The 14,244-nt window shown below is 39.6% G+C and overlaps 1 protein-coding gene across 1 annotated transcript in view; it reads left to right on the forward strand.

Annotated features, from left to right (window-relative positions):
- TBC1D4 (TBC1 domain family member 4) overlaps positions 1 to 14,244 on the forward strand; it is a 51,599-nt gene that overhangs the window by 1,689 nt on the left and 35,666 nt on the right. Inside the window, exons 2-5 of the mRNA XM_031557831.1 lie at positions 5,853 to 6,455; positions 7,879 to 7,968; positions 12,209 to 12,313; positions 13,669 to 13,801. Of these exons, the coding sequence (XP_031413691.1) occupies positions 6,201 to 6,455; positions 7,879 to 7,968; positions 12,209 to 12,313; positions 13,669 to 13,801 (583 nt within the window). The 5' untranslated portion in view covers positions 5,853 to 6,200. The remainder of the gene's footprint in view (positions 1 to 5,852; positions 6,456 to 7,878; positions 7,969 to 12,208; positions 12,314 to 13,668; positions 13,802 to 14,244) is intronic.

Below are 14,244 nucleotides of genomic sequence, written 5' to 3' on the forward strand. Positions count from 1 at the left end.
GGTCTGTGCTGGGTTCGGTCTTGTTCAACATCTTCATCAATGACCTTGATGAGGGGATAGTGGCCACCCTCAGCAAGTTTGCTGATGATACGAAGTTGGGAGGATTGGCTGACACGCCTGAAGGCTGTGCTGCCATTCAGCGAGACCTGGACAGGCTGGAGAGCTGGGCAGTAAGAAACCGGATGAGGTTCAACAAAAGCAAGTGTAGGGTCTTACACCTAGGGAGGAATAATTGCATGCACCAATACAGGCTGGAGGATGAGCTGCTGGAGAGGAGCTCTGCAGAGAGGGACCTGGGCGTCCTGGTGGACGACAGGTTGGCCATGAGCCAGCAGTGTGCCCTCGTGGCCAAAAAGGCCAATGGCATTCTGGGGTGCATTAAGAAGAGCGTGTCCAGCAGGTCGAGGGAGGTGATCCTCCCCCTCTACTCTGCCCTGGTAAGGCCTCATCTGGAGTACTGTGTCCAGTTCTGGGCTCCCCAGTACAAAAAAGACAGGGATCTCTTGGAAAGAGTCCAGTGGAGGGCCACAAAGATGGTGAAAGGCTTGGAGCATCTCCCCTATGAAGAAAGGCTAAGTGAACTGGGTCTGTTTAGCCTTGAGAAAAGAAGACTGAGAGGGGACCTGATCCAGGTTTATAAATATCTGAGGTGTGGCGGCCATAGTGGTGAGGCCAGTCTCTTTTCAGTGGTACGTGGAGACAGGACGAGGGGAAACGGACATAAGCTGCACCATAGGAAGTTTCTCACAAATGTGCGTAAGAACTAATTTCTGGTGAGGGTGACGGAGCACTGGAACAGGCTGCCCAGGGAGGTTGTGGAGTCTCCTTCTCTGGAGATATTCAAGTCTTGCCTGGACGCCTACCTGTGCGACCTGGTGTAGGGAACCTGCTTTGGTAGGGGGGTTGGTCTCGATGATCTCTAGAGGTCCCTTCCGACCCCTACGATTCTGTGGTTCTGTGAAAGTTTCAGTTTGATGTTAAATATTTTCATGTGGTCTTCCTTTGCTGACTTTGTTTTAATTAAGTCAGATGAAAGAAACTAGCATTAGAGCTATCAGTTTAAATGATGTCCCTCCCCATCATGAAAGTACATTTCTGTTTTGAATTCAGTTATGCTTCCTGATGTATAGTACAACGATTCTTGCTCTTACTGTATTTGTATGTACTTCGTACAGTTTATACATAAGGAAGGTGTTTGTTCTCCTTATGTGACCCTCTTGCAGGTGTGGTGTGATTTAACCTGGCAGCAGCTCATCTTCATGCAGCTTTATGCTCACTCCCCACCATTGGGATGAGGGAGAGAATTAAAATAAAAGATAAAACTCATGGGTTGATTATGAAGACGGTTTTTGGACAGAAAAGGGAGGGAAAATAATAGTAATAATGACAATAAAATAGTAATGATAAAAGAGTATGCAAAGCAAGTGATGCGCGGTGCAATTGCTCATCACCTGCCAACCAATGCCCAGCCATTCCCTGAGCAGCAGCAACCCTCTGAGCCAGCTCCCTCAGTTTTACTGTTCAGCACAGCACCATATGGTGTAAGATATTCCTTTGGCGAGTTTGGGTCTGCTGTCCTGGTTCTTCCTCCCCATCTCCTTTTGAGGATCTGAAAAGTGCTTGACTTAGTGTAAGCACTACTTAGCAACAATCAAAAATGCTGCTGCATTATCAACATTATTCTTATCTTAAAACGAATAAACAGCACTGTTATCAGCTACTAGGAAGAAAGTAAAGTATCTCAGCTGAAACTAGAACATGTAGTCACAAAGGACAGGATTGAATGGAAACTGAACTGCAGAGCTGAAATCAGCAGATCTAGAATATTAATATACCTTATTTTTTTTTCCCCCCCCTCCAACGTTAAGTGCTGCAGCATTAATCTAAACTAGTTGGACAAATAGGTTATGCACCACAGTAGTTCATAATGTTTGTATGACCAAAATTGTGGGTTACCAAGTGCAAATGGAATAACTTGGAGGTCCATATGGCTAACGTTGCTTTTTTTAGTTTCAGCTTACCAAAGCCCTACAGTCCACTGGAAAGAGTGTAATGCGTATCACATTTTATTTCTTATGTTCAGAGCTGAATCATACTGTAGATGGTGCAGAACTCACTAGTGAAATCCATTTTGATTTGAGCACAGCTGATATTCCTTATTGGATCAGTGCATTGAATAAGATCTAACTAGGTAAAGAGTGATTCATTCAAAGCTAGGCTACTCAAATACGCATGATAACTGATTTAGATTCCCAAGTGGCTTTTTCATTAATTAGACTTAGCAGATAAATCATGTTTCCTTAGCATGAAATATTGCCTCGTTACAAAGCTATTCTTACTTGCCTCTCACCTTTAGACATTTTATTTTTGTGAAACCAAGTTTTGGAGGCAGTTCTCTTCACACTGAGGATTTTTTGTATAGGCCCTGAAGGAAGATCTCTGTTCTTTTGAGTTCTTGAGTTCTCTTGGCTCTTACAAATTGCTGAACAATTGCTCTCAACTGTTAGCCTTGGATAACATCTCAATAATTCCACTAAGTTACTGAGATTTAGAAGGAGTAGCTGTGAACACTATTTCAAGAGTGTTAAAGTTGAAGTACCACTTCTGTCTCTGGTAAATGTGTACATCTCTCAGCATCTTGGAAGGGAGCGAAGTTCATCTGAAGCCTACGCATTCTTTTTGTGTGGCTGTCCTCAATTTTGTCCTCCACCTTGTGTTGGTAGTGGGAGACAGCCCATGTGTAAGACCTTGATTTTGATGAGCTTCAAGAGATTCCCCTGAGCACACTGCTCGAGCCTATGTAGGTCTCTCTGAATGGCATCCTGTCCTTTGGGAATGTTGACTGCACCATGCAGTTTGGTGTCATCTGCATACTTGGTGAGGGTGTACTCGATCTCACTGTTGATGTCACCAATGAGCATCGATCTCAGCAGCGACCCCTTAAGAATACTGCTTGTCGCTGATCTCCATCCAGATGTTGAGTCATTGACCACTGCTCTTTGAGTATGATCTCACAACCAGTTCCTCATTCACTGAACAGTCCACCTATCAAATTCATGTCTTTCCAATTTGGAGAGAAAGATGTTATGAAGGACTGTGTCAGAGGCCTTACTGAAGTCCAGGTAAATGACATTACAGAATCACAGAATGGTTTGAGTCGGAAGGGACCTTTAAAGGCCATCGGGTCCAACCCCTCCGCAATGAACAGGGACATCCAGAGCTCCCATCACTGACTCTTCCCTTGTCCACTGCTGCAGTTACATCAACATAGAATACATAGAACACTAGGTTGGTCAGACAGGCCTTGCCCTTGGTGAAGCCATACTGGATGTCCCATATCACCTCCCTCTCCTCTGTACATCTTAGCATAGGTTCCAGGAGGATCCATTCTATGCTTCCCTAGCTCTGAGGAGAGGCTGACAGGATGGTAGTTCCCTGGGTCATCCTTTTTACCCTTTGTAAAAATGTGTGTTACAGTAATAATGTGACAGTGCACTACTCCTCAGAAATCTAGGGAAACTTAATGAGTGAAAAATATAGGCATGTCCTGTATTACACTTTTGGTTCGTCCTGTATTACACTTTTGGTTCCTCCTGGTTTGAGAACAACTGTCCCAGAAAAGTGCCATCGAACTATTAACTCATACTTTTTCACCTGGGAAGACCTCTGTGACTCCCTTTGGAATGTAGTCATCTTCTGTTTTTCTGCTTAGCAGTATTGGGTGATGAGACCTGTGAGAATTAATTCTCCTTACAGAATTCCAGCACTCTCTCCACTGGATTTGTTAGGACTGAAAGTATGGCTCTGCAAATACACTGCCTATCTTCCTCTACCAGTCTCCTTGCTTGAAGTAACTTTCTTTGAAGTTTCATGATAAAAAGTTCTCAGTACACTAGGTAAATTGGTTGTTTAAATACTCTAAGCATTTATTTCTTTTCAGTGTAGGTGAATGAAAAAAAATTGCTTAACTTTTTTTGCTCTACTGTAACTGACTGCCAGTGGTTTATGTCCAGGAAGATGTGAAGTGTCCATATGGGTTTAAATAATAAGCACCCCATTTCTCCCCTCTAGCTGCTTAATTTCGTGAGACTTCTGTAGGAAAGTACTAGAAGTTTGAAACATTTATATTAAGTTTTATGTTTCCCTAGCCTAGTTATTCTTAATGCTACTAAACTGATTTCTAAAAATATTTAAGCAGATTGATCCCATTAATTCACTATTTTTAATCTCCATTCTGCTTACTCTTTTGTCTAACTTTGCCCTGCAATTTCAATATTAACTACTAATAAGCTAATATTCAAATCCAAAAGAAGTTACACAACTTTGATGGTGTAATTGTGATGGTGACTAGGGCTTCTTGCAAAAGAAAAAAAAGTCAGTGAGGAAAAACTGTCTCTTGGAAGATGGATCAGTATGGATACTTTGAGAGATGTCTGCCTCCAGCTGAACTGACACAGACTGGGGGCTAGTGCACAATGGGCAATGGTAAAGCAGCCTGCCAGTGAGAATGAATAAAGATTAAATACAGCCTACTGTCTGCACTGTATCAAGACTAACTTTTGGCCTCGTTGAAAACCAAGATGATGATGATGATGTCTATAAGGGTAAAAACCAAAGGTCAGTGGAGGTCAGTAGATAATGGATTAATTTTGCAACAAATGAAGTGGAAGAAGATTCGCATTTGAATGCCCAGTGGAGGAGGGGTGCGTAACGGGAGATGGTGGTTGAGACCAAGTGATTTTCCACCGTGAGTTGCAGAAGTGTTGGCATACAAGATCACTGCCTAATTAGCATGTTACAGATTGTATCATGACTGGAATAAAACAACACTATAGGAAGCAAAGTTTATTTTCTAAGTTGTGGTTTCAGAATTACGTTTTCTCTTTTTATTTTTCTTTATTTCTTTTGAAAAAAATCAAATGTTATACAAGTGGTAAGAAGCTATATGAAATACAACATTCACTACTGATTGATTGCTTTGGATAGGTAACCACAGAGAATTGATCTCTCTTGCAAGGAAAGTATTATAGATAGCCTCCCTGCATCTCATTGTAACTCACATCCTTCCAAATGTATGTGCCATGATGCCATTTTTATCCTTCTGGAAAAGATGAGAGCTGGTGACAAAGAGGCTGGGTTTATCCAGAGGTGGATAGTATTGAAAGAAGTAAAATCACTGTGATCAACTATCGGTAGATTTGCATGAGTCTTGTTTTTTTTTTTTTTTTTCAGTGAAGGCAAGAATAAAAAAAGGGAGGGGGGTGGATCTTGTACATTAAGTATGCTGATACTGAAGGCAGACGTTCTCTGGGATAATGTGGGTATGACTGGGATAATGGAGGTAGAACTTAAATGACTGGGTGATACAAGGCTGAAATTGAGAACTTCTGCTACAGTGATGTGCAGTTTGGCCTAATAGAGATATAGTAGGAACCTGTAGGGAAAAACAGTGGAGGAGAAGAGAGATGTAGGCGTTCTGTGATGACTGAGACAGCAGGAAAATGAAACATTAATGCTTTCTCATAGGGCTGCAGAACAGAGAAGGCAATATCAGTAAAAGGAAAAAAAGAGTAGATGCAGACATCTGTCAGTAGACTTTAAGCTCATTACTTTGGTAGTTTAAAACCTTATATTCTGAAACAGATTCTTGTGAAAAATATTAGAAATTATTTGTTTTGATTCCACTTCAGAAATAGTCTGTACAGAATTTTGAATTTGCTTTTATTTTGACAGCCAAGAAGTAGTGGCACTCTATTGAATAACTTGTGGGAATATTTACAGTAACAATTGTTTTTTCTTTATCTATGCTCTCATTTGTGCCTGCTAAAGAGACCTTTTAAACTGTCCTTTAGGTTCCTGATGTCATCAGCAGCATAAGACAAGTCTCCAAAGCAGCACTGAAAGAAGATGCCAAACCAAGTAAGGATAGTGAAGATGCTTTCTATAACTCTCAAAAATTTGAGGTCTTGTACTGTGGGAAGGTTACAGTGGCTCACAAGAAAGCTCCCTCATCATTAATTGATGATTGCATTGAGAAATTCAGCCTTCATGAGCGTCAGCGCCTGAAACTACTTAATGAACAGCGGAATAATGAGTCAAGTTTGGACTTAGCTCTGTGTGAGGGAAATGCACCAGCTTCTCCATTGGATAGTCCATTTGAGGAGTTGGAAAGTCCAAATACCACCACAGGGCATGCTGTGATGTTTACAATTGGCAGCCAGAACAATTTGACCAACCTGGCCAGCACCCGTAGCTCCTTTCCAGAGCGAATTTTGGAGGACTCTGGATTTGATGAGCAGCAGGAATTTCGTTCCCGGTGCAGCAGTGTCACTGCAGTTATGCAAAGAAGGGTTCAAGATGCAAACCTGAAAATACAGCCACGTAGAAGACATGCAAGTGCACCCAGTCATGTTCAGCCCTCTGATTCTGAGAAGAACAGGACAATGTTATTTCAGGTGTGTCCTAGGACTTTGTCACTTGTCCAGTGTGAAGCTGAGACAAGTCTTGTAAGATAAGTAGTGTGTATTTGGTGTGGTTTCATGATTTCTCAGAAATATTTATTCATAAATAATTGGAATAAAAGCAGCTGGGGTTTAAGGTAGTCAGCACAATTCATGAGCCCAGATAGATTCTTAAAGAAAAAGAAACTATTTGTGCTCAACAAAAGCTGAGTTTCTGAGGATAGATTTGAGTATTTCGTATGTAATTCTGGTTGAGATTTGATGAGGTGCTGGTGAGATCTGGGGCTCAGTTGAAAAAAGAAGTATTTTATTCAGAAAGATAATCCATGACAATTTTATTATGAATATATCCTGTTTTGTTGTTGTTCAATTAAAAAGAAGCTCCTAAGTTTGCAGCTATATGCTTGAGCCAGCTCCTTTATGATAAATTGTGCTGATTAATTACTACTTATCTGGGAAAGATAAGTTTATCTCTGCATGCACTGAGGCCTTCTTGTTTCCAGCCTCACAGTCCTTTCTTCTCTTGCCTGAAGTGCATTTGACATCTTCTGTGCTTGTATTGAGAAAACAAAAGGACACTTAAGGGAGGTGACCCATAAAATGAAAGTAAATAAATTTTGAACCTTAAAATAACAGGGAGCTAAATGCTTGAGTTTCCATTTGCATTTAAGATCATTCTTGCCTTTTATTTTCTATCGGGGAAGTGCTAACTGAAGTGAGAATGCATTGCCCTTTGGGCTATGACTATCACTAGTAATGAAGAGGATTTATTGCAAAATTCCCCAAGCTCTATGGAGAAAGTTCTGTATGTTGAGGAGTGGTTTGGGAAAACTGAAAGATGACTTGCTACAGAACCTCTACTTTTTCATTCATAATCAGTATAAAAACTAAAAAGAATCACTTTAAGATTAGCATAGTTTCTCAGTTGATCTGTGGAACTGTTGTGGTGCTGGTGGTTTTGAGGTTTTAGCTTTTGATTTTTTTGTTTTTGTTTTACTTTTCAAATCTAACCATCCACAGATTGTGTAGTTCTGCTGTTTTCTTTACTGGATCTTATCGTTTGATCACATTGTATCAAAGATTTTAATAATCTGCTAAATAAGTGATCTTTTGACCAAAATAACTCAAAATGAAAAAGTCCACCCCCCACAGCTGTCTTCTTTCTAAATCTTCTTTCTATTGAATGGAGTGTATTGTTCTTGCTGAAATACTATTACTGAATATAAGCTTAATTACAGCACCCTTACTCCTACTGAGTAAGCCGGTATGCTGAAGGTACTATGTGTGAGATGGGAAGAGGTAGATTTTGACATTTTTGTTGCCATTAACACTGTGCCTCCAAGGCAGTCATAAACTAGACTTTCCTGTTCTTTGTTTTGTTTTGTTTTGTTTTTTTCTGTTATTGTTTTTTTCCAAGGTTGGAAGATTTGAAGTTAACCTCATCAGTCCAGACACCAAATCAGTTGTGCTTGAAAAGAATTTTAAAGATATCTCTTCATGTTCTCAGGTAAGTGTTAATGGGAAGCAATGTATAGGTTATCAGAAGAAAAGTGGGAATGGTTTTAAACTAAGACGGGGAGGTTTAGGTTAGATATTAGGAGGAAGTTTTTTTACACAGATGGTGGTGACACACTGGAAAAGGTTGCCCAAGGAGGCTGTGGATGCCCCATCCCTGGAGGCATTGAAGGCCAGGCTGGATGTGGCTCTGGCAACCTGGTCTAGTGATTGGCGACCCTGCACGTAGCAGGGGGGTTGAAACCAGATGATCATTGTGGTCCTTTTCAACACAGGCCATTCTATGAAAAGGAACTGATTTGTTCTTAGCTTGGTTGCTTTAATAGCTTACAGAAAACTGAAAAAAATAAGTTTTTTTTCTTGAGAATTCTGTGCTGTTCTCCTTTCTTCAGTCTCAAAGGCCACTTTTAAGAAGTTTATCCCGCCTGTCTAAATTACAATAAATAGTAGACTGCTGCTTTATCCCATTCGATCCTTAATTTAAAATAGGGAAGATTTTGAGAGATTGTGACAAATGTGTATATTAACTCTGCACAAAGTTTGACTGGAAAATGTCACTGACTTCTTTGGGGAGTACAGCTGCAATAGCTGGATATTAAATTGTGATTGCATCATAAGCAGTTACAGTAGACGAAGTAGTGATTTTTCTTTACAATACTGAGAGCTGTTATTTAAATTGGAGATTACACTCGTCTGGTAGCAGTTACGAGTAGATTCTGACAAAAAAAAAAAACAACCGACAATACTGTCATTCCCAAAGAGCTTAAGTACAGAAATGATGAACACAAAATAATCAGCATGAGCTGCAGTAGTGGTAACTTTCATCACTGGTCAGAAAGCCAAGTATAAACTGTTCTGCTTTGGAAAAGCATTGGATTTAATTTTGGAAGCAGCTTAATATCCATTCAGGATGCTCTGAGAGTGCTGTTTCTGAGTAGCTGATCTCCTGGAAGCCTCTGGAGTGAAGTGAGAAGCACATCAGATCAGCCTTCCAGAAAAACAGTTTACCTGCATCATTTCTTCTAGAGAGTATGGTAATAGGTTAACCTAACTATCTCCAGCTTCTAAATGTGTCTTATGAAAAGTGGATCATCAAGGCTGAGGGATTTGTTGTCCTATCTTGCTGTTGTTCAACAGCTGTTACTTGTGACGCTTTGTGTTTTGAGGTCTTTTTTAAATTGCATTCTCCCATTGCCCATGCACTTGCATTATTTCAGGCCACCTTGAACATTGTTATTCTAGTTTAAGTATGTTTCCTGGCATACTCTAAGCCTGCATTGCACCCCTCATTTTAATGCTGATTAGAAATCTGCTCTTGTATGGCTGTGCTACTAGTGTTAACATGAATTAAGAACAGTTCATTTCTTGAAAATCAAAGGGGACTTAAACTGCCCAGTTGTAGGTCAAGGCCCTTAGGTGGAGTCTGTCTACAGTGGAAAAAGGCATGTGCAAATATAGAGTGGAACAATATAATCAGGCAGTTATTTATTAATAACTGTATAAGAAATATAGATTAAAAAGATTCTTAAAGCAGTGTTACAGAAAGCAAAATTGGTAGATGGTTTGACTCTTCCTTCCATCAGACCGCCAAACTGAATGGTGTACTGAGCTGAATAAAAGTGATAGTTATTATGTACTTGATTCTGGTGTTGTAGGTACATACCTAAAATGGGCAAACAAAACTGTCCTAGACATGGACAACTTTTGTTCTGCTGGCTTCAAAGAATCATATTTCACTTGAGGGACATGGTTAGTGGACATGGTGGTGTGATGGATTGATGGTTGGATCAGATGGCCTAGTGGTCTTTTCCAACTTTAATGATTCTATGTTGGAGACAAGCAAGACCACTGCAGACCTCTGACATCTTGCTTTTCCTTCAGTAAAATAATTGTATATGGTCAGTAATGTCAGGTGATGCTGCACGTTGGGTTTTGGAAGTAGAGGATTTTGCTGTCTTCTGGAGAAATGTTTTTGTCATTTTGCATGCCTGAATAACTTAAACACTGGTAATACTATGGTTTTCTCATATGCAAAATTACTTTAGAGAAGTCAGTTTTTGTTTTTGTTTTTTTTCCTATGTTCAGTAGAAATAAAATATGTAATTTGTCCAAGTAAGGGTTTGCTTGCATAAAGATCATCAGTATTTCCTTCAAGAACTCTGCTAGCCACAGGGCTTCTCTGTGTGGATTTATAGGGAAGTGATTTACTATGTGTTGTGAGACTGCATCTTATTAATGTTTGTTCTCCTGAGCTTTGAAAACAATGAAAAAGATGTTCTTTTCAGCTTGCATTCTGGATTCTCTTAGTCTGGTGTAATAAAGATGTTTTTATTCTATAGTTTGAGTATGGTTGATTGGCCACGTTTAGCTATCCACACTTTGCATAATTGTCAAATCAGCAGATACAATGGACAGGAGATCCCTGTGTGTGCACTGTCAGGCAACTGAAGTAGTTTCCTTGTTTCAGCTTTGCTGACCTTGAGAGAACTGAGAAAAATGAGAAAGGTGTGTGTGATTTGGCATTCTCAGTCAGACCACTCTTGAAGAAAAGTGGTGGGGGAACATACTGTACTGTTTACGCTTTGGTGCAAGTGTCATGTCCTTCTCCCCCACGCATGTTCTCCTGCAGAGCCTGACAAATCTGACAGCAGTAGGCTTGTCCAGGCATGGTCAGCAACCAGGGAACTGGCATCTCTCTGATACACCTTAGGTAAACACAACTTTCTTGCAAAACAAAGGAACCCTTCACTGTTATATCAATTAAAATGTGTGTATCCATCTGTTTTTGTTTTGTTTTGTTTTAATTATTATTCTTCTGTAGACTTTGTGTGTTACATGAAAATGGGTTCAGTTAAGTCAGAATTGGTGTGGACTGTGGTAAAAATAATGGAAGTTGTACTCTCTTAGAATGTCTCTGCACTTAAGTTTCTCTTAAGTGGACAAATGTAACCTCTGGAATTTTGTTTTTAGTTTAAAATCTGCTGGGAGTAGCAACAATATGTTCAGTCTGTCACGTAGTGTGTTACCAGTGTTGTCTGGAGTGTTCTCTGTAGGGACAGTCAAGTTGTTTGGCCTCCTCCCCTCTTCTATGATACAGGTGTTTTCTTTGGAGGTGGATCCAAGCAACCAAGTTGTGCTTTCTGATGTATTTGAACTTAAGGGATTAAGCTTTCTTCTGGAGAGAATCTGCTATTACCATACTTAGATGATAAAAACATTGGCAAGAGCTTTAACAATAGTGAGTCATGTTCCATGAATTGAGACTGGGAATATCGTGCTTAGGAAGCAGCTGTCTTTGATCTTCTCTGTGCTGTTTTTAGCAAGGCAGTGTTCCCTCTCAAGCAGTTAGAATAGTATCTTGAAATAAAACATCAGTAGTAATGTGTAGGAATTCATAAAACTTCTAGTATGTAACAATCTAAAACTAGAGAATTTATTTAAGAATCCAGTTGGAATTCTACGTGCCTTTGCTCATTTCCTGTTCCTTTTCGTGTTGTTCAGTCCTTATTTACAGGAAAGAGAAGATCTGTTGCTACTTTGATGCTACTCCAGTCCCATGTTCTAGTGTGGGCTTAGTGCATGCAGCCTTCACTGTAGGGACTGTTCCAAACATAGAATTACACAAAATCACAGAATGGCCCGGGTTGAAAGGGACCTCAAGGATCGTGATCTCCAACCCCTCTGCCACAGGCAGGGCCACCAACCTCCGCATTTAATACTAGACCAGGTTGCGCAGGGCCCAATCCATTCTGACCTTGAATGCCTCCAGGGACGGGGCATCCACAATCTGTCTAGACAGCCTGTTCCAGCACCTCACTGCTCTCATAGTAAAGAACTTCCTCCTGACATCCAACCTAAATCTTCCCTCCCTCAGCTGAAAGCCATTTCCCCCTGTCCTACTGTTCTCTAAGCCTTGAACTGCTTTGTTGTCTTCCCTGAATATCTATTCTCCTCAAGGAAGACATTCAGGTCCAGATCTATTGTTTTGTAACTACAGCTTTATGTAATTTCTTAATGCAAAAAAGAAAAAAATATTAAAAATTAACTATTGAATTTGTATAATAAATCATTAGAAGGATGTATTTATAGTTTTTTTTGTGTTAAGTGTTGGAGTCCGGTGATTAGTTTTGGTTTCACTTTGGAAATTAAACATGTTTCTAAAATAGTTCACTAATGTTGATTTTTAGACTATTTTAATCGCAATATTTTTCATTAAAAAACTCTTTTTTTAGGGTATAAAACACGTTGATCACTTTGGCTTCATTTGCCGGGAATCTGTTGAACCTGCATTAAGCCAGTATGTTTGCTATGTGTTCCAGTGTGCAAGTGAGTCTCTGGTGAGTATTTATAAATGACCCCAACATCTCCATCAGATTGTGTCTAAAGCATTTCTGAAACCATGGGAATCTCTGTTCTACTCTATAAACTGAGTCTCAGTGGTCATGTCTCATACCTCTGAACCTCAGTTGTGAATTTGAAACGAAGATATAGGAAACACACACGTTCTGTCCTTCTATAGACTTATGCTGGTGCTCTCCTGATGTGGATGTCAGTAACAAATAGAAAAAGTCCAGGTGGATGGGTTCATACATTCACGCTGCAAGCATGTTTGGACTCTGTATTCGTAACTCTTGCATTTCTAATTGTTGAGATGCTTGGTTACCTATTAATCATACAATTACTTGTTTTGAATTAGTAACAAAGCTGATGATAAAACCCAAACAGATTTTTCAAGATAGTATTTTTACAACCTGTTTTTGCACGTGGCTTCTGTGTTTTTGCTTATCCTTAGCTCTCGGGAGAGGAAAATAACAACATCTAATCAAAGAGGCAGAAAACCTGAGTTCACACATGGTATGTGTGCAACTAAAAAATCCAATAAAAATTTCATAAAGTACGTATTTGTTGGCTGAAGTACCTGGTGCCAGTGATTTAACTGGGGGAAGCTGCTGTCTGGTGGCAGGGTTAGGTCTGTGGGGCTTTGTGCTAAAAGGTGAGTGGTTATTGGAGAAATATAATTGAGGGGGACTAATGTAGTTTGCAGGAGAAACTTGAACCTAAAGAGAACAAATTAATTTTTTATTTAGCCAGTAACTATGAGTTATAGTTTGATATTCAAAGTTATGCTTTTAACTGACCTTTAAGATAGTGAATTTTGAACTTGGAAACATAGTTTGAGATCCTTGCACAGAGTAAATGATAAACTCATTTCCAAAATTATGATTGTGTTATCATTTTTACTATTAATGGAGACTTACTATATGTCTCTGAAACTCTTTTCAAATGCACTGGCAGGTGAGTCTCTAGAAGTATTCGGGTGCCTGTGGATGCAGATATATCCTAGACACAATGCAAGTTAGATGTGAAGGCCCTTCTAAATACAGACTTCTATCTTCCATCCTTATGTGTCCGTTTACCTTTTGAAATTATCTACATCACTAAATCCTCTGCGTCAGCAAAGTAGTTAGAGGTTTCAGAAAACTTCAGTGTTGAAGTTCAGATAGCAAACTCATTGCCTTTGTCTTTGGATAGAATGGGCAGAAAGCAGGGAATAAAACCTTGAACTCTAGAAGACAGCAGACAGGTTGTTTGATGGCAAAGCAGCTGTCTCTGTTATAAGGTGTGAACCTTATTTGATGTATATGGCATGCACTATTGTTTACATGTTGTCTTTTTGCTCTTTCACCTTTAGGTTGATGAGGTAATGCTTACCTTGAAGCAAGCCTTTAGCACTGCTGCAGCTCTTCAAAGTGCCAAGACACAGGTTAAGCTGTGTGAGGCCTGTCCTATGCATTCATTGCACAAACTTTGTGAAAGAATTGAAGGTAGCAGCTGAATTTGTGTTATAATTTTTTTTGCCTGATTATTCTAGAAATATCATACTGTACATGTAAAATTTAATTGTGTCAACCATGCACTTTCAGTTTAATTGATGTGGGAAGGGAGAGAAAAGTTTCCCAATAAGCAAGTCTTTCCATTGCTTTCCACTCTGTGCAATTGAATGGAGGTGGCTGCAGTAATGAGCAACTGAGTATAATACAGATTGTGTTTAAAAAAAAACATATTCTTTTATTGTCATACTTATCTTAAGTGTTAAGAGAGACAAAAAAGACAACAGTTCTCCCTTTCCTGAAGATACATTCTTTCAAAATGGATCAAAATGGATCATGAAGAGACAGTAGTGATCAACAGAGGATCTTCCTTTCTCATGTATTCATTCTTGTGGGAGAAGAATAAAATGTGGGAGGCGTTCTTAGTCTTTTTTTTT

The sequence above is a fragment of the Meleagris gallopavo genome, chromosome 1, assembly GCF_000146605.3.
Source record: "Meleagris gallopavo isolate NT-WF06-2002-E0010 breed Aviagen turkey brand Nicholas breeding stock chromosome 1, Turkey_5.1, whole genome shotgun sequence".
In the NCBI taxonomy this organism is placed as follows: Eukaryota; Metazoa; Chordata; class Aves; order Galliformes; family Phasianidae; genus Meleagris; species Meleagris gallopavo.